Source organism: Monodon monoceros, unplaced genomic scaffold, assembly GCF_005190385.1.
Source record: "Monodon monoceros isolate NGI ecotype Baffin Bay Population unplaced genomic scaffold, NGI_Narwhal_1 Super_Scaffold_5, whole genome shotgun sequence".
Taxonomy (NCBI): Eukaryota; Metazoa; Chordata; class Mammalia; order Artiodactyla; family Monodontidae; genus Monodon; species Monodon monoceros.
Window position 1 is genome coordinate 71,688,910 of NW_021703782.1, and position 22,781 is coordinate 71,711,690.

The following is a 22,781-nucleotide window of genomic DNA, read 5'->3' on the forward strand; positions in this document are numbered from 1 at the left end:
AGATTCTTGGTGACCCTAGACAGGTCTGTGAGCTGGGTTTCAGCCTTTCCTTCTGTGAAATGGGAGAAGAGATTACAAGCAGGTCACAGAGACAGCATCATTTCCACCCCGACAGCATCACTTTACCCCTTGGACCATTTTCCTCATCAGAAAGTGAAGAAGTTGCACTAAGTTCCTGAACTCTACAATTTGAATTTGATAACAGATACCCAAAAAGTGTGTGACACACTGAAAATACTTCATATTTTGATATAGGTAGACAGCCTTAATATAAAATGGTGATAATTTCATCCCATTCCCCACTTCTGCAAGCCTCCACCCCAATCTCTGGGCAATCCTCTGGGAATGGCTTTGTGCTGACTTATAGGGGAATGTAATTTTCCTGCCCACCACTCCAGGACAACGCTGGGAGAGACTGGTTCTCAGAATGTGTGAATAGATGATTCTAGATCACATTCCAAGATTCCTTCCAGCTCTGTGAGTTTGAGAAACAGTTGTACACTACCCACCCCCACCCCCCAGCCCTGCTCCTCTAACTACCTCTTCTTCCCCCATAAAACACATCCCTTCAACAGCCTGCAACTCGCCAAGACCCGTCGTAAACTTTAGGTAGTTGTGCAAAGTCAGAGAAGTGGGATTGGATCCAGTGTCAGTTGGATAGAAGGGATTCCATCGTCAGTGAAAACACTGACCTAGAATTCTAACTGCAGGACGACGTGTTAGTACTTGATGCAGCGACCAGCCTTTCAGCCTCAGCAGAAACACCTGGTGGGAGGATGGGCCTCAGCAGTCATAGGCTCTCAAAAGCTGCAAAGTGGCATCCCAGGATCGCCAGGGCTTCTTGGTGGTCTTATGCCTCTCCTCACCCCACTATTTAAAAATTACCAGCTTTTTAAAAGTTGATTAAGTTTTGAATATTCACTATGGAAAGTTCTAGAAAAATAATAAATATAATCTCTTTCTCCCAGCAACAAAGACTGTCAGCAATGTCATTTCTTCTTTCTTCCTGCCCTTTATAGTCATTCTAGAAGTACCATACCTCATGCTGGGGTATAGCCGTACATAAGGCAGGCGAAGTCTCAGCTCTCAGAGGAAGTAAGTACATTCTAGGGTAGACAATGAATAAGTACATGAGTATTTCAGAGACTGGCAAGTTATGAGAGAAATGGCCCAGGAAATAAAATGATGAGGGACTGGAGGTGGGGCTGGGGGTACTTTCGATAAGGAGGTCAGGCAAGACTTGCCAAGATGGAGCCTAAAATGGACAGAGATGGGCAGAGCCAGCCTTGGGGAGGTTAGAGGGAGAGAATGCTGGGGAGGGAAGGAGCCTGAGAGGGTCCTGGGACTGAAGGAGCAGTTTGGAGATTGAGCAAGTCAAGGGCTGAGCCGAGAGGTGACCAAGGACCAGGTCAGGGGGGTTTTGTGGACCCATTAGGAGTGCGGTTCTAAATGTAATGGCAAGCTGTTACAGGACTTTAGCAGGGCAGTTACATGACATACTCCATGAATGTTTTTATTTATTTTTATTTATTTATTTTTAATTTTTTTTTTTTTTTTTGCGGTACACGGGCCTCTCACTGTTGTGGCCTCTCCCATTGCGGAGCACAGGCTCCAGACGTGCAGGCTCAGCGGGCATGGCTCACGGGCCCAGCCGCTCCGCGTCATGTGGGATCTTCCCGGACCGGGGCACGAACCCGTGTCCCCTGCATTGGCAGGTGGACTCTCAACCACTGCGCCACCAGGGAAGCCCCATGCATGTTTTTAAAAGGTGACTTGCTGCTGTTTGGAGAATGGATTCTAAGGGGGGCAAAGTGAATGCAAGGAAACCAGGTCTAGGAATCTAGAAGAGCCCATGGGAGCCTGGACTAGGCAGGTGTTAGAGAGAAGTAGATGGACTGGAGAAAAGCTTGGAGGTAGAACAGACTTGCTAAGAGACTGAATAAGACAATGAGAAAAGATAAAACCTCCTCTGAACCCTTGCAGAATGGGGTGGGAGTAGTTCATTAATTATGGCAAGCGGTTTTCTGTCTCTAAAGGTGAAGACTTCAACTTTGGGACACACCTTTCTTTGCTTTAGGAAATGTATCACAGTAGATCCAGTATTTATAAATTCAGTCTTTCGCTCAACAAATCTTTATTGTGAGTTTACCTGGGCTAGGCACTGTTCTAGGTGTATTAGTAAACCAACCAGAAAAAAGCTGTGCCCTCACAGAGCTTACGTGCTACCACACAGACAATACACATAATAAATGAACCAATTATGTAGCATGTTAGAGGTGATTTGTGCTATGGAAAGAAGAGAGATGTTAGCAGGGTACGAGATCTCAGGAGCACCAGGCATGGAGGGGAAGGCTTTCACATTAGGGTGTCCAGGGCAGGCCTCTTTGGGCAGATGGCCCTGATAAAATATAGAATTCTATATAAACTTATCAAACACCAGAAGCTCCCAGGAGGGCAGGGACTGTGCCTGCATTATATGTAATACATGGTAAGAATGCAGTATTTGTTGAATGAATGAATGAGTCTGAATGCATTTGTTAATGTTTTGTTAGGAGCTATAAATTTGTCTACATTTGAGTATTGTGATTCCAAAGAGGTGAGCTTTTTTTTTTTTTTAGTATGGGAATCATTGTTATGTTTGGCTGTGTGTGAATAGAGATGGTTAATTGTTCTAGTGGTGGGGAACAGCTTTGTTTTTATTTTAATTTTTCATACTGGAATATTTCTATGTCATTAAAAAGTCTGTTCGCCATATACATAAACCATGAAACGTTGAACCAGTCTTCCCCTTGTTCCCATTCATTCCCCTCCGGCCACAGTGCCTGCCTTGCTCTCCTTCCATTTCATTTCTGTGATTACAGAAATGGCTCTCACCCATGGCAGCTTTGAATTTGAATTCTTGTTATTTTTGTATTAATCTTTGCTGCCTTCCTGTACCAAACACAAGCCAAAAAATAAATTAAATCACAATCACTGTTTATTTCTGAGGCAGTGTGTGTGGTCCTTCGGAGTTTGGAGTATGAGAAAAAGGGGAGAAGCAGGAAGATCCAAGTCCTGCACTGGCTCCACCCCCCCAATATCCCTGGCTTTGCTCTGTCTCCTTCCTTTGTCTTAGTATTTGATCAGCCCCCAGAAAGAAAAGGAAAGAACAAAACTACCACCAGATTATTAACACTACAAAAGTCATTTTAAAACTGAGATGATGGGGCTTCCCTGGTGACGCAGTGGTTAAGAATCCTCCTGCCAATGCAGGGGACACGGGTTCGATCCCTGGGCTGGGAAGACCCCACATGCCGCGGAGCAACTAAACCCGTGCGCCACAACTACTGAGCCTGTGTGCCACAACTACTGAAGCCCACACACCTAGAGACTGTGCTCCACAGCAAAAGAAGCCACCGCAATGAGAAGCCCGTGCACCACAACGAAGAGTAGCCCCAGCTCGCCACAACTAGAGAAAGTGCACGCACAGCAAGGAAGACCCAATGCAGCCAAAGATAGACAGGTAGATAGATAGATAGATAAATTTATTAAAAAAAAAACAAAACAAAACCCTGAGATGATGGTTTCTATTGTAGGCACACATAGACTTTGGACAGGTGATTAAACAAGTGTTCTGTGGTCCATTTTCATGCATCCACGTGGGACCCTGGAATGAATGAGATAGCCCAGGTGAGTAATGCTGATCGAAAAAATGCATATGTGTATGACCAGGGCCAGCATGCTGGGTGTGACGAATAGTGTGTCTACAGCTAGAGAGATGGTGCCAGGAGTTTTGTTCCTTTCTTTAAAAAAAAAAAAAAAGTAGTGAAATAAATACATTTTCAGGTTAAAAAAATCTTGATGCTTTTTCTATATCAGAATCTTTTTAGGATGTCAGGAGATATAAGCAGTATTCAGCTCCCTGTGTAATGTTGCCCACTGGTCCATAGACATCACTTCTCTTAAAATGATCCCCTTAGAGATTTTACTTGTGTGAATCTTGTGGTGGAATGCTCTCTATACTGATTATTTAGAAATGAAGCAAAAAGGGGAAATTGAGGGATGAAAAGGCAGAGCACAGAGGATTTTTAGGCAGTGAAACTACTCTGTATGATACTATAATGAGGGATACATTATACACTTGTCCAAACCTACAGAATGTGCAACACCAAGAGTGAGCCCTAATGCAAGCTGTGGACTTCGGGTGATAATGATGTGTCAATGTAGGTTCATCGGTTGTAACAAATGTACCACTCCAGTAGGGGATATTGATTATGGGGGAGGTTATGTGTGTGTAGGGAGAGGTGGGAGGTAGAGGGAAATCTCTGTACCTTCCTCTCAATTTTGCTGCAAACCTAAAACTGCTCTAAAAAATAGTCTATTAAATAAATTTTTTTTAAAAAAGCAAAAGGTGTGGGCTTCCCTGGTGGCACAGTGGTTGAGAGTCCGCCTGCCGATGCAGGGGACATGGGTTTGTGCCACGGTCCGGGAAGATCCCACATGCCGCGGAGCGGCTAGGCCCGTGAGCCATGGCCACTAATCCTGCGCGTCCGGAGCCTGTGCTCCGCAACGGGAGAGGCCACAACAGTGAGAGGCCTGCGTATCGCAAAAAAAAAAAAGCAAAATGTGTGAGCCTTGAAGGCATTGTGCTAAGTGATATAAGCTGGTCACAAAAGACAAATTCTGTATGTTCCACTTATAGGAGATACTTTTATCACCAAACCAAATTTGGGTTCAATCACCTGACACTCAGCAAAACTAGTTTACTGACACCCATCTGTGGTGAAGGAAAGTATAGCATTAATTGCAAAGTGTCAAGCAAGGAGAATAGGCAGCTAATGTTCAAAAGACCTGAACTCCCAGATGGCTTTCAGGGAAGGGTTTTTAAAGGCAACATTAGGGCTGAGGGTTATAGGCAATCGGCTTGCTTGACTGATGGGGTGGTGGGGGGTAACAGGGTGATGTTTCGGGAATGTCAATCATCAACCTTGTGGTTCCAGCCAGTCTGGGCTCTATGTGCTGGTGGGCAGCATGCAGTTAACTTCTCCCACCTGGTGGGGGCTTTAGCACCTGCAAAACAATTCAAGGATATGACTCAGGATATTATCTACAGCCCTTGAGGAGGGGCTAAAGGTCCTTGACTTTGTTTTATGGATAAACTATTTTGTCTTGCTTGACTGCTTTCTTTTGTTTCTGCATTTTCTCACTTCTCTGATATTAAAATTGCCCTTTGGAACTCGGGGAAGGCCTAGGTGCCTGAAGCTTTTCTACAAACAAGAGGCAGGGGACACAGGGGTCTGTCCCCAGGAAGGCCCCATAGGGTCCTGTTCCGTCTCACTTAGAGCAGTCAAATTCAGAGACAGAAAGTTGAATGGTGGTTTGCAGGGGCTGGGAGAGGGGGAATGGGGACATTGTTTAATGGGTACAGACAGAGTTTCAGTTTGGGAAGGTGAAAAAGTTCTGGAGATGGATGGTGATGATGGTTGCACAACCCTGTGAATGTACGAATGCCACTGAGCTGTACATTTAAAAATGGTTTAAATGGTATATATTACGTTATGTATATTTTATCACAATAAGAAAGTAGGGTGAGGAAATAAACTGAGGTAATACAGTGAGTAGGATAGATATATTTTCCTATCAGTTGGGGTCAGAATGAAGAGTGTAGTAGGATTGTGACTTTTAATTTCTTTTGCTACATAAACTGTGATGACTCCCTCACCCCATTCCCCATTTTCTCTGGAAATAATGTTAAGGAAAAAGGATCTTCATCTCCAGCTACCAAAAGGGCAGCAGAAATAACCTCACCTCATTTCAAATAGGTTTCTTCCTTCCTCAGAGTTGCCTTCTCTTCTCTTCCTACTCCCCTCTAAACAGGACACCAATCTGACTGGAAATGGCAGCGAAGTCAACCTTTCACACATAGTAAGGGCTCAATAAATAATCCCTGTGAAGACTGATATTTACAAAATATTGCATTTCAGGAGAATCTACTAGGAGAGGAGGGGCCCACGTGAAATGCAGGGGTTCCCTGAGCTATCTTTATACACCTGCACTGCAAAATAGGCAAGGGTGACAGGATAATATTTTAAGATTATATTTTCCGCAGTGTCTTCCCTTTTCCTGTTCCCTTATTCAGGCAGGGCGAGGAGGGTGTTCTGTGTTGAATAAGGGGAAATACATGGCAGAATACTATAAAGCAGTCCTTAGAAGGAGAGCTGGTGGTCAGCAGGCTGAATCAGGCCTGCAGGGAAGCTAGGTCTGACCTCTCACAATATTGATCTGTACAGTGTTGTCTGAAACCTGTAGATATTTAAAAGTTGTGAAATTTCACATAAAAATCTGGGTTTCTGGTTTCTATTTAAATATGGGAAGATAGCTTGAGCAACCTTGGTTGCCTCACCTGGCAACAACCAGCTGGATCTGAGCTGCACCTGTTGCATTTAGAATGGCGTATTAGTTAGGATAACATAGCCCTTCAGATTTCAGTGGCATAACCCAGGAGAAGTTGATTTCTCACTCAGGTACAACGAGCCTGGAGCAGGTAACTCAGAGACTGGGGCTCCTTCCTTTCTGTGTCTCCACCGTCCCCAAGGGCCTTGGATTCTTTGATTTCAGCCTGTGGAATGGGAAAAAGGCAGTGGAGAAGCACACTATTCTCAACCACCTTGGTCTGAAAGTGACATCCTCTGTTTCATTCCATTGGTGGGTTCCAGTCACATGACCTGCCTTGATGCAAGGGGAGCTGTGAAATGTGGATCCTGACAGAGTCTATTCCATGGAAGGGAAGGCATAAATGTATGGTGGGCTGGTGCAGCTCTGCCACAAATGGGCATGTGTGTTTCAGTTCACCACAATCTTAACCACTGTCTTTCTATCCCTAAGTGGCCCCGGCTTAAGGTGTCTGTGGACAGAATGTGAGGAAGAAACATACAAAGAGATGGATTCTTCTTAGAATGCAAAAGAGATTTCCTTCAGTTGGAAGAGAGAGAGAGACAGAGGTCAGCATGTCCCTGGGCAGAGGGTCTGTGTGCCTTACTTCCCTGTAATATCATCTAGGAAACTGCAAGGCCCTCAGAGGAATGACTGCATGGCATGTCTTGGCAGATGGGATGATAGCCACCCTGACCCCACCCAAATTTCCTGTGTTCCTCAGTGGATCATAAAAGTGGTAGAGAGCTAATTTACTGAAGCAGCATATAGACTTCAACAGTGGAGAAAACTCAGCTACATTTTCTGGGGAAGGAGGACCAAATGGATGAGTGCTTCCCTCCCTATTCCATACCACAGGACTGTGTAAATCCCTGGGATTAAGGACTCCAGGAAGGAGGAAGGCTAACTCCCCCACTCCCCTGGTAGATTAGCTGCTAGGGGGTCTACACTAAGTCATATACAATAATGGATATGCGACAATTCTTGCACACCTGAGTTTATGGACTGACATTCATACCCTCTACTCAGTTTTGCAGTTTTCTAAATGAAGGTGCTGAGGAAGGCGGTGACCTTGTTCATTTCAGCTTTTTCTAGAAACTTTGCCCTTCACCTCCCAAACCTAAAGCAGTACCTCCTATCCCAGCCCCATCCCTCCCACATACCACAAAAAAGCAAACAAAAGTCCTAGCCCTGTCAGTTTACAGATCTTTTCACTGAGGTGGTTGACGCTGGCTGGTGTGATGGAAAGCCCCAGGGCAGGCACTGTGTGTATTCCTGGCACATCACTTTTGCTCAAAGATTTGGGAAAATATTTTTATAAGAAACTGGGTTAAATTAAGGAGTAAAAGGCAAAATTCACATTTCAAAAATAAGATGAAATTCCAGACTTCAAAGGAACTTTTTTCTTGCAGGAAGGGGACCTCCCTGTTTCAGAACCCCATGTGGATCTCCACTGGAGTTCTTCTGAGAAGAACACTTCTGTGGAAAAGTTTGAGCCGCGCTGGCTCCGCGCCCGGCCTGGCTCTGGGCCTCTCCCCTGGCTTGGGCTGAGGCTCCTCAGGGGTATCGCGTTCTTGTTAATATCTGCTCACGTTTCTAAACTCACAGCTTGTCAGCGCCTACACAACCTGAGAGGTATTGCCAGGTTCCAGCTCGCTCTTTTCCCGAGGGGAAATGGAGAATCAGCAGCTTAAAAGGACTTGCCTGGGAAGCATCCAGGCTTCCCAGGCCAAGGCTTCTCTCAGTGTCCTTGGCCACCTCCATCCCTTAATCCTGCTTTAACCCTTGGCCCCTTGGTGTTTTGCAGAGAACCTCATCCCCCACCCACCCACCCCCGGCCCATAGTTCACCCTGCAATTCCATCCTTGGCGGCCCTTCCTCCCCCCTGGAGTATTTAGCGCCCATGGGGGTGCTTAGCAAAGTTTGGTGAATTAATGACCTATGGTTCAAACAAATGCAGCAGAGCCCAGTCTAGGGTCTGGTGAAGATGTGGTTGGATGGGGGTGAGGGGTGATTTACTCCGCCATCTCCCAGTGCAGCCCAGAGAGAGGGGCTAGGGTCCGCGTTGCAGGACTGGAAAGCGCCTCATCAAGCGTGCAGAAGTACCAACGCAAGTTGGCAGGGGTAGCCTCCTCTCGCCGCCCAAGGTTCTCCGGCGGGCGCGCAGCCGAGCCGCCTGGATGGTGCAATCTCCCGCGCGCCTTGCATTGATCAAAAAAGGGGTTGAAACAGTAAACGCGAGGAGGAGCAACTGCTCTCGATCTCGACGGGGGAGCACGACCAATGGGGATGCGAGCCCCGTTGCACGAACCAATCAGCGCAGGGCCAGCGACAGCGCGGGCCAATGGGGAAGCCGGCTCGGCGCTGGAAGAGAGCACAGAGTCGGCGCCGGCTGCAGGCTTGCGCTGCCCACGCGATCGGTCCTTTCCAGTCGACTCCCAGTTCCCGCTTCTGCACCATGGACCCCCTGATGCAGGTGGTCAACTTCGGGCCCGGGCCCGCCAAACTGCCGCGCTCGGTAAGTCCCCTCTAGCGCGCGCCGGCAGTGCGGTCCGGGCGGGAGCAGGCGCGTGGGTGGCTGTGCATCCCTGCACGGGGCTCCCGGATCCCCACTTCCTGCCCGGAGTTCCCCGAACGCTCTGCACTGGCGTGCACTCCCAGTTTAGGATCTATCGTGGGTGGGCCTCTAGAAGGATACATTGGGGGAGGAACTCGGCGAGGCTTGCTTGTGCAGCTGTCGCTGGCGCCGGCTACGGGTGCGCCGCATGCAGAACCCTGCCCGCCTGGGAGTGCTGGCTCGCTGCGCTGCGCACCTGCAAACTTCGGCGCTGTGCCTTCAATCCGGCCGGGCCGGGGGCGCGGCGGAAAAGAAAAAGCTCCCAACTCTGCGTTCGCCTCTCCCCGCAGTGCTGCGAACCAGGCAGTGTTGAGTGGATGCGTGAATGGACACTGTGAATGAATGGTGAATGAGGATTGCGTTCACTGGAGGGAACTGCAAGCTGGAGGCCCGTGCACGACCCCTCGGAAGCAGTGTTGCCTTTAGCCAGCACTTGGAAACATTGCTTTTCAGAAATGTAAATTTAAAAGCCTTCGGTCCAGCCCAGGCTTTTCCTCTTTGTCTCTCAGATACCCCACCCGTCCCTAAAGCCTTTTTTCTCCCCTCTGTTTCACGCGTACATTTTTTTTTTTTCCTCAACTGGCGTGTCCCCTAAAGGCATTCTAATATTCAAATTCTGGTAGGCCTCGGGCTGCTAGCCCAGTTCGGTTCACTTTGTTCTGGAGCAAATGAATGACTAAATTCTCCCCTGGGCCATTACCAGACCTTTCAAGTGCAAGTGGAACTTACTCCCTGCCTTCCCAGCCCCCAGCCGGGTTCCGGATCCTCCCCTAACCTCCAAAACCCACTCCCTCCACATCCATTCTCCCCTCCCACCGCCCAAGCTGTGAAGGGGGCCAAGTCTCTACTGCGCCTTGGACGCACTGACCCCTGCCGCTGCTGTTATATTTTTATTTTTCTAACCAGGATGACTCTGATGATATGTTGTAGCAACATGGTGCATAGCCAAGTGTTTTACAATTATCTGCTGTTGAACTGAGTAGAATCTCCCTGGGACAGAGACTTCTCTGTGTTGTGATAAGAGCAGAGAATCTTACAATTGTAGAAGGGAAAGGACATTTTGCTTTTCTGGGGGCAGCTCTAGTAGGAGCTGAGAGTACAGGGCTTAGTTTTTTCTTAGTTATTGCGGTCTGTTTTAGGTGAGATTCCCTGCCAGAGCTGTGCAAACGTTTCCTCTACCCTCACCGTTTTTTCCCCTCTCTGTGTTTTGGAGTCTTCTGCGCATTTGTTTCCTGTGTAATTTATTCTGCATTTATTATAAAGGCAGTTGTTATCAGTAGTACAATTATTTATTATTTATTTTCCTGGGAGGATTTATGCCCTCCTGGGTGCTCTTCAAGCTGGGAGGGGGGGCAGATGTTGCTATTTATGTGTCTTCTTGATTTAATTGAAGTATAAGGATTAGAGAAGCTTTGCAAACTTTTTTTGACTGTAACCACAATGAAAAATATATTTCACAAAATGAGCAAGTACCTGCACATAATTAAAACAAAAGGCTTATGAAATATTTAGCCTAATGACTACAGCATGCACAATTTTGTATTTTATTCTGCTCTGGTCTATTCTAGTTCATTAAAAAATTAGTTATGATCCACAAAAGTGGTTGTATTCTGCAGTTTGAGAAAAATAAACTCCACTGGATTAGAGGGGTATGCTTTTTGGGTAGAAGATTTTAAAACTTTTTGTAATGATTTTGGTTATAAACTTTTATAGATGTCTTTTCAAGGAATACTATCTATGAGAGAAATACAGTCTGAACAGAAGTTCAAGGATGATTCTATCAGAGACAGATGTTTGTATTTACTAAAGACAAGGATTTGCTAAAAGTTTGTTTGATCAGCCATTGCTAATGTGTCCAACAAAAACGATGACAAATTCTTTTTTTTTTTTTTAATTTTATTTGTTTATTTTTGGCTGCGTTGCATCTTCGTTGCTGCGCGCGGGCATTCTCTAGTTGCTGCGAGCGGGGGCTACTCTTCCTTGTGGTGCGCAGGCTTCTCATTGCGGTGGCTTCTCTTGTTGCGGAGCACGGGATCTAGGCACGTGCGCTTCAGTAGTTGTGGCACGTGGGCTTCAGTAGTTGTGGCTCACAGGCTTAGTTGCTCCGCGGCATGTGGGATCTTCCCGAACCAGGGCTCAAACCCATGTACACTGCATTGGCAGGCAGATTCTTAACCACTGTGCCACCAGGGAAGCCCCGATGACAAATTCTTGAACCTCTTTTTTTTGTCTCATTCTTTATTTTTAAAATGGTGTTTTTTCAGACAAGTTGCAATCCAGTTTAGATTATGGGTTTTTTTTTAATTTTAATTTTTCACTGCATTGGGTCTTCGTTGCTGCACGCAGGCTTTTCTCTAGTTTCAGTGAGCAGGGGCTGCTCTTCGTTGTGGTGTGTGGACTTCTCATTACAGTGGCTTCTCTTGTTGCGGAGCACAGGCTCCAGGTGCGCGGTCTTCAGTAGTTGTGGCATGCAGGCTCTGTACGTGTGGCTCGCAGGCTCTAGAGCGCAGGCTCAGTAGTTGTGGCGCACGGGCTTAGTTGCTCCACGGCATCTTCCCAGACCAGGGCTCGAACCCGTGTCCCCTGCATTGACAGGCTGATTCTTAACCACTGCGCCACCAGGGAAGCCCTAGATTATATTTTATGAGGTCTTTAGCCTGTATCTTTTAAGGGAACCTCCTTTGATGGCAGGATGCTTCTACAGAGGGTTTATCTCACCTATTTTGTGTACATTTTTAGAGCATTTCTTTCTCTCTTTTTACTTTATGGCAGATTGCTCATACACAAAGGTAGAGAGGGAATAATATAACTAAATTCATGCACCCATCCAAAATTTAACAACTAAGGACATTTTGCCAATCTTGTTTCAGCGCTCCCTGCCCCATACTCTCTTTCTCCCCTTCTGCCCCTGGATAATTTTAAAGCCAATCACAGATATCGTGTCATTTCACTCGTAAACAATGCAGCATGCATCTCTGATAAGGGCTTTCTATTCTTCTTACTGAAGTGTGTGTGTATATATATATATATACATATATATATGTATATATATACATATATGTATATATACACAAATTTATGTAGATACATATATGAAATAGGTGTTTTTCTTTCGGTGTGTAGTAATTTACATTTAATTGCCTCTGGGAAAAAAACAATGAGGCACCTCCCTAGAAAGTGAGCTATGTGTTTGGGGGTGGGGGTAGGGAATGAGCCTTGCCCCCCACCCGTTTCCTGGCACTGGAAGATTGGCCATAAGATGGGTCCCACCTGTCCAGTTGTCCTTGTAAGGCAGACTGTGGTTATGGGATTGCAGTGATCTTACAAGATGGGTCAAGGGGCTGGACTGGGGCATACAGCTAAGTACCTCTGGAGCCACAGCTGAGATTCTTCACCTGCAAACTGGGGATGAGAATATCACCTTCAGGGCTGTTGTCAAGGGGAGAGTGCAGTACATCAGTACCCCTGACGAACCTTAATTCACAGCAGGTGCTTCCTAATTCCTGCCCACCCCACCCATCCCAGCAGACCAAAAAGATGGAAATTGAGTTATCAGTTTAACTTGGGCCTAATTGATTTTTTTGTTGTCCCCCAGAACTTTATGCTTTTTGTGCCTTTGCTGTCAGAGTGCAAATGCAATTGTGGAAGGGACATTTTTCTAGGGAATTAGACTTTTCCCAAAGGTCTGAAGTTGACAGTTAAAGAATTGTTATCAGAGAACTTCTATACTTGATCTTTTTTTAAGTCCAAGTGAGTTTTTATCTCTAAATAAATTCATACCTTTGGAAAAACTGTCTTAGCATCAGTCACGTTGCATAATTTCACTCTCAACTTGAGTGTAAGTTGCGTCATCGGGGCTCTGTGGGGATAGGGGGAGGAAGGGGATTGGCTGTGGGCAGGGACATAAGCTTCTTCACAGGCCTGGTGGGTGGATCCTCTCCCCTGTCCCTCCCCCACTGCAGTTTGTATGTCCAGAGTTGTGCACAGCATATTGAAATCATCTTAAATTTTCTTTTATTTTTTTCCTAGGTATTGTCAGAGATACAAAAAGAATTATTAGATTACAAAGGAGTTGGGATTAGTGTTCTTGGTAAGATTTACTTTTGCATTCTGTGAATGTCCAGGATTCAAAGGGAACCAATTAAAATGCATCATCAAGCCTAGAATTTCTACTGGGTCTTCCTGTAGGCCTTTGTAGATATATTTTTAAATTTTAATAACTTCCATAGCGTGTTTGATTGAAGCAATTTTGAAAGCAACATAAATGCTGGTGAGGGGTTTATATGTCTCAGCTTACTGTCGCATCATTGGTTTTTGCTCTGCATAGGATCTGAGATCAAAAGATCCTGTACATTAACAGTGCCCAAACATTTGTAAAATTGCTTCACATTCATTTTACAGTTTTTGCTGTTCTTAAACATGAACTCATTAATGTTGAAAAGTACACAAGCCTTTTTTTGAAGATCTTGCCTGTTAATAATTTCCTGAAGTTTCTTTGAGTTCTAAAATTTACTTTTTTTAAAATTTAATTTTCTTTTTCTTTTTTGATATTTCCAAAGGCTACAGACTATTAAGAGACTGTAGGTTTAACTGTGTGCTCATTGCTATTAAATTTTGTTCCTGTGGGTCTGGCACATGCACCTAGATTTCTGTGAAGTGAGAGCACAGTATGGAATTTTGTGCTGATGTCCTAAGGGCAGCATTTGCATACAATTCCTGTTTGTGAGAAAGATGTGAGTGATCAGAGACCAAAGGATAAATTAGTACATGGCTCACTCAGTGAATATTACCTCTTTTGAAAAATCATTGTGCTGTGACAATAAGGTTAAAATGTTTGCAGTTTGAAAATCAATTTGGATTTTCCCTTAAAGTAAGTGTGGCCCACAATTTGAATGGAAAATAACTGACATTTCCCTTTGTTATTTGATTTGCAAATTTTGTAGTTACAGCTACAGTTAACTTTTGTTGCTTTGGTTTTGAACTGGAATTTTTTTCTTGTTTTTCTTTCCACAGAAATGAGCCACAGGTCATCAGATTTCTCTAAGATTATTAACAACACAGAGAACCTTATGCGGGAATTATTGTAAGTTTAAAATTTTAAAGACAAAATTGTGTTACTCTTGTTTGGTAATCCATATACGTGGGTGTCTGTTGCATTATTTTCTAGACTCTGCTGTGTGTTCAGAATATTCCATTCTTACAAATAATCTTGTTAAGATTCTCCCAAATTCACTAGATCAGTATATAATGCTTTTTATTTGTTCCTCATCCTGCGTTTGTATTTTTATTTTATGTGGATTTTCCAAAGATTTGAAATCATTTTATCTGGGAAAGATTTTTTTTAGCACTGTGGAAGTTAAACGGGCTTAAAAGGGATTTAAACGACAAAGAAGTGGTCATCTTTTTTTTTTTTTTGCCGTATTGCCGTACGCCGGCCTCTCACTGTTGTGGCCTCTCCCGTTGCGAAGCACAGGCTCCGGACGCGCAGGCTCAGCGGCCATGGCTCATGGGCCCAGCCGCTCCACGGCATGTGGGATCCTCGCGGACCGGGGCACGAACCCGCGTCCCCTGAATCGGCAGGCGGACTCTCAACCACTGCGCCACCAGGGAAGCCCAAGAAGTGGTCATCTTTGTCAGCATAATTAACTATAACTTAGTTCACTGGCTCTTAAAGTATTGCTTCATACAACCTGTCAGAATCAACTCGTGGGGGAAGTATTAAAAAATTCAAGTGCTGGGCCCCATCCAGACCTGTTGAATCAGAGCCTTTCTACAAACTTCATTTTTAACAGGCTCTTTGGGCAATTTTAAGGGTTCTGAACTCTGGGGACTGCTTCTCAAATGAACTTTCCTAGTTATCTGCACTGCTCTTCTTACCCAGAGGAAACTGTGTTCTTAAATAGATTGCTGCTTAAAGGAGAGGTTTTATATATTATATAAATATATTCACATAAAAATATGAATACGGTCATCTTGAAAACAAAACATTGTGTTTTTTTTTTTTCTGCTCACAAAACTAGTGCATGTTCATGGTGGAAAGTTTAGGGAAAAAGCAAACTCACAAAATCAACCATAATTATCCATAACCCCACCAGTCAGGGGTAATCACTGTTAACGTTTTAGGGTCCATCCTTGCATTATTTCATTAACAACATTGGAATTATACTAATTATTTAATAACTTTCCCTTTAAATTGCATTGATAACATGCTTCCGATGGGGCGGGCTTGGTGACATTTTTGTGAGGAGCCCTCGAACCCCGTGCTAATGTCCGTGTTTGGAGCGGGTAATCACCGGCTTGGCTTAGCGTGTCAGGGCTGCCTGCTGGCTCCCTGTCATGTTCACAGAACAATCGCATCCTTCATGGGGTGGGTACTTGGAATGCTGGCCCAAGAGATATGGCATTTGACCCACACGCTTGTGAGCCTTTCCAGCTTGAACTTCCGGTTCAATTTATGAGCCGATTTCTTTGTACCCCTGTACCTAGACCTCTGTCTGGTGTCTTTCCATCCAGTTCTTGGCCTTGTTCACTGCCCTGCATCTGAATAACATAAACCAGGAACGCTGCCTTGGGCTGCCATCCTCCCAGCTGCTGACATGGTTAGAGTCTCCTAAGACCTGTCTGCGTGCTTTGCTAGCCTCCTGAGCCCTGGATATAGGCAGGCACGGTTCAAAACCAGATATATGCACGCCATCCCTCGTGTTGGCGAGACCAAGACCCTCTCACATTGCCCTGCCCTTCGGTGCTTTCCTTACACCTCTGTGCTGGAGCTCTGTCCCTTGGCCGTCTGCCTTCTGTGTAACCTGTTCCCAAGCTCTGACATTGCTCAAAGGCTTGGGTCCAGTTTCCCTGGCCTGAGCTGGTCTTACCCTACTGCCTGTAACCATGCCAATCACCATTTTAATTTTCCATGTTGCAATCAAATATTTTTGCTGTTAATCTTGATATATATTGAGTAGGTGATACATGCTTAGTTCTAAAGGATTATCAAAGATCCTTCTCCAGTGTCCACCTGGTTCATAGCATGGACCAGCACATATATACTTTTAGGACTTTTGGTTGCAAGTGACAGAAGCCCAGCTCTTGGCTTACGCAAAAAAAAAAAAAAAAAAAAAAAGGAATGTATTATCTCATATAACAGAAAAGTGCAGGAGTGATTTAGGAGCTCACATGATGTCAGGAAGGTCTTTTTCTCCATCTCCTGGCTCTGCTTTTTTATATGTTGGCTTCACCAGATGGCCACCAGTGGTTGCAGGTTTAGCTCCTACAAGTTCTTTATTTCCCTCAATAGAAACAGCTCCTCTTTTCTAGAAGTTTGGATCCAGGTCTCAGAACCAAACCACACTGGCCAGCTTGGGTCACGTGCTCATCCCCTGGAGCTGGGATTGGCCACCCTTGAACCAGGTGGACCGAGAGTGGCAGCCGATGCTTCCCTAAAGGAACAGCAGGGTGTTAGTAGCTCTGTCCAAAAAGTAACCATAGGCTTCCACCACAGGGCCCAGTAAATATCTGTGCAAGGAATTGAGTAGATAAATGACTGGGTTGGGGAAGGCAGAGATGGGGCTTGACCATCGTTCTTGTAGTGTACCCACCTCAGGGTAAAGTGCTGGAAGGGCATCACTCATTCTCAATTCTTGACCCTGTTTACTGTCACCTCTGCTTCTGCCCAGAGCCATTCCAGACAACTACAAGGTGATTTTTGTACAAGGAGGTGGGTGTGGCCAGTTCAGTGCTGTCCCCTTAAACCTGATTGGCCTGAAAGCAGGAAGGTGTGCCGACTATGTGGTGACGGGATCCTGGTCAGCTAAGGCCGCGGAAGAAGCCAAGAAGTTTGGGACTGTGAATATTGTCCACCCCAAACTTGGGAGTTACACAAGTAAGTGCTGGGAGCTGAGCTGGACAGTGAAATGCTGGCTGGCAGGTGGTCCCTCCTCAGCTAGCAGGTCACCCCTGCCCTGGGCCATTCTTTCATCCCCTTGTCTGTAGTTAGTCTGATACCATTTAGATTGGCTGTCTGTTCCTGTTAAGATTACTAACGGGCTGCTGCAGAAAGAGTATGCCTAGGCTGCTGACTTAGCTGCAAAGCCCTGGGGCTGGTTTGGCTTTAGGTATGGCTTGATCAAGGGCCGCCTACAGTGTCTCCCGGTTCTGGTGTCTTTCCGTGTCTCCTCCACAGTCAGGAAAGCTGCCCCCTCCTTTTTAGAAGATGGCTGCAGCTGCTCCTGACCTTATATTGTCTCACGTTTCAATGCCTTCGCTCATGCATTCCCAGTAACAGTCTCATGTCTCCTGTGTCCCATTCTGTATCAGTCAAGCGGCCTTGCCTGAGTTGCATTGTACCTTCGGGGCTGTGGGTGGAACCGGTTCTACTGGAACTGCATGGGCTGAGAGTCTCGGAGGCTGACGCACACAGGAAGCTGTCAGTGGACATAGGATGGATGGATCCTGGGCAACAAGGAAAAAACCCAAATACTCCCACGCCATTCTTGAAGATTATTTGCCCCCAGTAACAGTCAAAGGGGTGGGATGGGTCATCCCTTGAGGATGTTGGTGGTGATTGTAATGTAAGATGGATAGGGTGCTTTCACTTGTGAATGCTCTAGGATCTGTCTTCCCCTGCTAGGGGAGGGGCGTCATTCCTGGTTGCCTCCTATCTCCCTAAGGAAAGAGGGGAGGAAACGTGTGGAGTCCCCAACTTGTCTCCTGTGATAGAAATTCCAGATCCGAGCACCTGGAACCTCAGCCCGGACGCCTCCTATGTGTATTACTGCGCCAATGAGACCGTGCATGGAGTGGAGTTTGACTTTATCCCTGATGTGAAGGGAGCAGTGTTGGTCTGCGACATGTCCTCAAACTTCCTGTCCAAGCCAGTGGATGTTTCCAAGGTAGAGTGTAAAAGAGGCCTGCGCCAGCGGGGGGCGGGTCGGGGGGAACCAGCCTCTCGGTTTCTCTGAGGACATTTTCATATATACCAGAATGGGGAAAGGCTGACAGCGTGGGTTGTCAGAATGTTTACGTCCTGACACACCCAGCCCTGTGTTGATCGTCGTCTCCCAGGGGTCACACTTGAGTCTTTGGGGAATTCATCTGCCTCTGAGAGTGGCGCTTAGAAAATCCTTTTGTCAGCATCTTGGGAGTTACTTGCTGTCATCAAGGAAAGGTTGGGGGGCTTTGAAGGAGCCCCACCTTGCTTTGTACCCAGCTCAGCTCCTAGAGCATGGACGTGACATGTAGATTTCTGAGCAGCTCCCCAGGTGCATGCCATGGGGGGTATGATAGCTGTAAGGAATTTAAAACAAACTAAGAAGTAGCCTGCCTTTTAAAAAGTTGTGGTAAAATATACTTACCATAACTTTACCATTTTAACCAGTTTTAAGCGTACAGCTCAGTGGCATTAAGTACACACACGCTGTCGTGCAGCCGTCAGCACCATCCATCTGCAGAACTTCTTCTTCCCAAACTGAAACTCTGTCCCCATTAAACAATAACCGCGGTCCTCCCTCCCCCGAGCCCCTGGCAACCACCATCCTACTTTTTTTATTGGTCTCTGTGAATTCAACTGTTCTAGATAACCTCACGTAAGTGGAATCATGCAATATTTGTCCTTTTCTGTCTGGCTTATTTCACTTAGCATAATGTCCTCAGGGTTCGCCCATGTGGTAGCATGTCAGAACTTCGTTTCTTTTTAAGGCTGAGTAATATTCTGTTGTATGGATGTACACATTTTGTTTATAGCCTGCTTTTTATTTTCACTCACCATGCACTGGCAATTCTAAACAATGTCAGCTATAAAATACTCCCTGTCGAGCCACACTGTCCCCCGTCCTCCCACTTGGGATGCCACTGAATTTTCCTACAGGTTTCATGGGGAGACATGGAAGAGGGTTCTACATCTTACACGAAAAAATTTCCCGAAGTATCTTTAAACATCTCTTTTTTTCTAAAATTTCTTCTCTCTCAGGCAGCTTGTCCCATTATTTCTCAGTGTCTTCTGATTATCCCTTTATATAAATATAAATGGATAAAAAAATTGATTTCTTTAGGTTACCAAGGACAGCAGCCTTATTTTAAATATGGGCTTGGACGTAGAAAAGAGGTATACTAGAGTGAATACGAATAGATACAAGACCTCCGCAGTGATGGGTTTGGGCTGGCCCCTCCCTGGAGAGAAGGATCAGACAGATTTGTAATCTGTAGGCTCTGAACTCTTGAGTATCGATTTGCTGTCCCGGATAGAGATTCCTTTAGAGAAGGGAATGCACTCCGAACGGGATTAAAATAGAGTCACTTCCTCATAAAAATTGTGCTTTGGAAGGAGATTGGGAAGTTTGACTACATTTATGAAAAATGACCCAGTGCATCTAGAACAGCAAGCTTTCTCTTTTGCAGTTTGGTGCAATTTTTGCTGGTGCCCAGAAGAACGTTGGCTCTGCAGGGGTCACGGTGGTGATCGTCCGAGATGACCTGCTGGGATTCGCCCTCAGAGAGTGCCCCTCGGTCCTGGATTACAAAGTGCAGGCCGGAAATAACTCCCTGTATAACACACCTCCCTGCTTCAGGTAACTCCGGGGTATGGCTTGGGGACCAGTGAGGAGGTCTCAGTATTTCCCATCAATACTAGTTGACTTTTTAAAGTAGGGCATAATACCACGAATCAGTGATCTAATAGCCCAGATATCCTATTAAGATTCTCTGCCCAGGGCTTCCCTGGTGGCACAGCAGTTGAGAGTCCGCCTGCCGATGCAGGGGACACGGGTTCGTGCCCCGGTCCAGGAAGATCCCACATGCCGTGGAGGGGCTGGGCCCGCGAGCCATGGCCGCTGAGCCTGCGCGTCCCGAGCCTGTGCTCCGCAACGGGAGAGGCCACAACGGTGAGAGGCCTGCGTACTGCAAAAAAAAAACAAACAAAAGAAGATTCTCTGCCCAGTTCACCTCTCCCTTGTCCCCTCTCTGTGCACTGTTTGATCAGCTTTCATTGCCTTTCTTTTGGGGTGTTTTTGTTTGATCTTGGTAGCCTTGGTGGTTCACCATTAACCCGAAAGCTTTCTGCACATGAAGTGTCATGCTTGCATCTCAAACAACCAGTGCGGCTTTGGAGAAGGACTTTCAGAGGCCGGGCTACTGGTCTTTTTCTTTCCTTACTGGGTCTGCTTGAAGCTGGCTGCCTGGCATCTAACACACTGGCTGGAACAAACGCCTCTCTGGTTTTTCACCCAGTCTGCAGGGGTCCTGTTAGCCTGGCTTCCCCTTATCTGAGTGAGAGGCTGCATTACAGCACTTTTGGGGAGAGTAAGGCTACCCCACCGTACAGTCTTTTAACTCCCAGACTCAGGTAGTTTGTGAAGATCTTTGTGACACCTAGGATTTAACAATTGCCTGAGAGATTTTACTACTAACAAGCTGTGTGACCTTGGGCAAGTTGCTTAACCTATCTGTGCAGCAGGTGTCTCCAGGAGTAATTGGTTGCTGTGAGGATTTAATGATTAATACATATGTATAAAATGTGCTTGGTGAGTGCTTGGCTCTCAGTGACTTATAAATGTTAGCTGCTGTATTATTATTGTGGTTTCTGTTTTATCCCCAGCCTTAGCAGCGGGGATAAAAGAGCCAGAGTCTATAGATTATCTTATCTTTCCAGGGCAGCTATGATGTAAAATAGTGATGTGTATGACCCTCTTTATCTCCCAAGCACCCTAGGAGGTGGGTACTCTTATTATTATTCCCATTCTGCAAGTGAAGAAGCCAAAGCCATACTTCAAGAAGTGGCATAGCCGGGGTTTGAACCCAGGCGGTCTGGCTTGAGAGCCCAGGTATGCACACCCTGTATCTTTGTGCTCTTCTCAAGCAAAACTCTCAGTGTGGGTTTGTGTTGGAAAGATCCCATCTCTGGAGAACAGTTGGCTCCTGGGAGTCCAGCTCTCTGAGTCTCCCGGGTTTTCCAGGGATGGTAGAAATTCTCTTAAAAGAGCGTACGAAGAGGGGCTCGGGCTGGTACAGGCTGCGGCTCCGTGGGGTTGGGGCTTTGTGAGAGGTCTCCCTCTGAGGCGCTGCCTGCAGGAAATTTCTTCCACATAATTTACCAGGGGAGGAAAGGAGCTTTTTCCAAAGTTAGAATTCTGATGGAAATTTTTGCTGGTTTTCTGTGCGGCTCGCATGGGCCGGAGCAGCTTCTCACTTTGTGTCCCCTGCTCTCCTCGGGGCACGGAGGGCTTCAGTGCTTACTCTCCTGGTCACCTGTCAATCCCACTCTGTTTCACCCCGGTTGAAAGTGCTTCTGAAGTGCCTGGTAGGGATTGGGGGGCAGGGCTGAACCTCTCTCACCTGCCCGTCTTATCTCTGGGGTTTCTGGCAGTGGAAAAACCGGTGACCACCGGCCAGCTGGGAAAGGAGCAGTGCCGTGCTGAGTGGTGCAGGACAGTTGGGGAGCCTGCGTGCAGGGCCCCTGGAGAAGGAGCTTCGGCTCCAGGCTGTGAGGTGGCAGGAGGTGGCGGGAGGTGTCTGTCCTTACCTGTTAGAACGTGCAGCCAGGGCCTGGCTTGCAGGCAGGTGAGTCTTTCCGGGGGGGGGGGGGCAGAGGCCACCACAGCTCCGCGAGTGTGACGGTGGGAGAAGGCAGGGAGAGCCCTGGCCCTGAAATGGGGCCTGAAATGGGGCTGGCAGTTCTGATCAGAGCAGGGGGAGCTGTCACGCCCTCTGGCACCTTCTCCATGAGTGACCGGGAAGCACATTTTTAAAAACTCCAATGGATATGTGTTAAGATGCAGTCGGGTAATATTAGAGTGAAAAATCAGCAGAAACAGTGAGAAAGCAGGTCAGTCTGTCTAGTGGGAGATAAAAAGGTCTGGAGTCAGACCTGGTGGGCACTGAGAGAAAGTCCTCCTGTGAGTGACTCAGAGAGAGTCACTCCCCTACCAGCCCCTGTGCAGGCCTCCACCCCAGGCCCTGACCGGTCGGGTCAGCTGGCCAACCTGGGCACCTGGGGTTGGGGCACAGGCTGGGGGAGGGCAGATACTCCCTGCCCAGAGCCTTCCTGCCCGAAGAGTGGGCTCAGCCAGACACCCAGAAACAAGGGTGGAAAAGGGGCGAAGTTTCCTCTCCAGACAGATCAGAAGAGTGAACACTGAGACCATCTCGGGGCAGGATCGCTAATAGTATTTGATCAGAATCATATAAACGTGGAGGACCAAAGAGATTGGGTTAAAGGTATTCTGACCCAAGACGCCCCTTGGTGTCTTGCTTTCTTTTACCCCGAAAGAAGAGAAAAGGAAAAAAGTAAGTCTGTATAATTGAGTAGTCACCCTAAATCTATGACTTGAAAAACTTAGATTTCATTTGGGATACTTCAGCTTTCAAGATTAGAAAATTGTAGTTCATGCAGTGAGAACAAGCAGTGAATGGAGAGAGGAAGCTTTGTGCAGAGCACCCTCCCCCGGCCCTGGATGTAAGGGGATAAGGCACCCAGAACACTGCAACTTTGTATTACATGGAAGCCCTTGAAAATGTCCCAAGTTTGAAAAGAAGCTCTTTTTTTTCTTTTAAACTCGGAGCCAAGTGACCACAGGCCCTGGGCGGTTTGAATTGAGCCTTCCTGTAGTTGCCTGTAGCCCTGAGCAGTGAATTGGGGTGGAATAAAGGACGGCGTGGACGTCCTGGGCACTAAGCCCAGTTCATGGACAAGCAAACGAATGCCTAAACTTCCCTTCTAAGCCCACAAGACAGTTTTACTTACCACGACTAACTAGCTGTAGTGTGA

At 46.5% G+C, this 22,781-nt stretch overlaps 1 protein-coding gene across 3 annotated transcripts in view; it reads left to right on the forward strand.

Moving 5' to 3' along the window:
• Window positions 1-8,796: 8,796 nt before the first annotated feature.
• LOC114884209 (phosphoserine aminotransferase) overlaps window positions 8,797-22,781 on the forward strand; it is a 31,379-nt gene continuing 17,394 nt past the window's right edge. For 2 of the 3 annotated variants that reach the window (XR_003790808.1, XM_029203021.1), the window contains exons 1-6: window positions 8,805-8,929; window positions 13,058-13,118; window positions 14,042-14,111; window positions 16,699-16,904; window positions 17,741-17,913; window positions 19,418-19,587. Coding sequence is in view for 2 of the 3 variants with exons in the window: in XM_029203021.1 (XP_029058854.1) it covers window positions 8,870-8,929; window positions 13,058-13,118; window positions 14,042-14,111; window positions 16,699-16,904; window positions 17,741-17,913; window positions 19,418-19,587 (740 nt within the window). In the remaining variant the exon portion in view is untranslated. Of the gene's footprint in view, window positions 8,930-13,057; window positions 13,119-14,041; window positions 14,112-16,698; window positions 16,905-17,740; window positions 17,914-19,417; window positions 19,588-22,781 lie in introns of all 3 variants that reach the window. The other variant, XM_029203020.1, reaches the window with a different exon arrangement.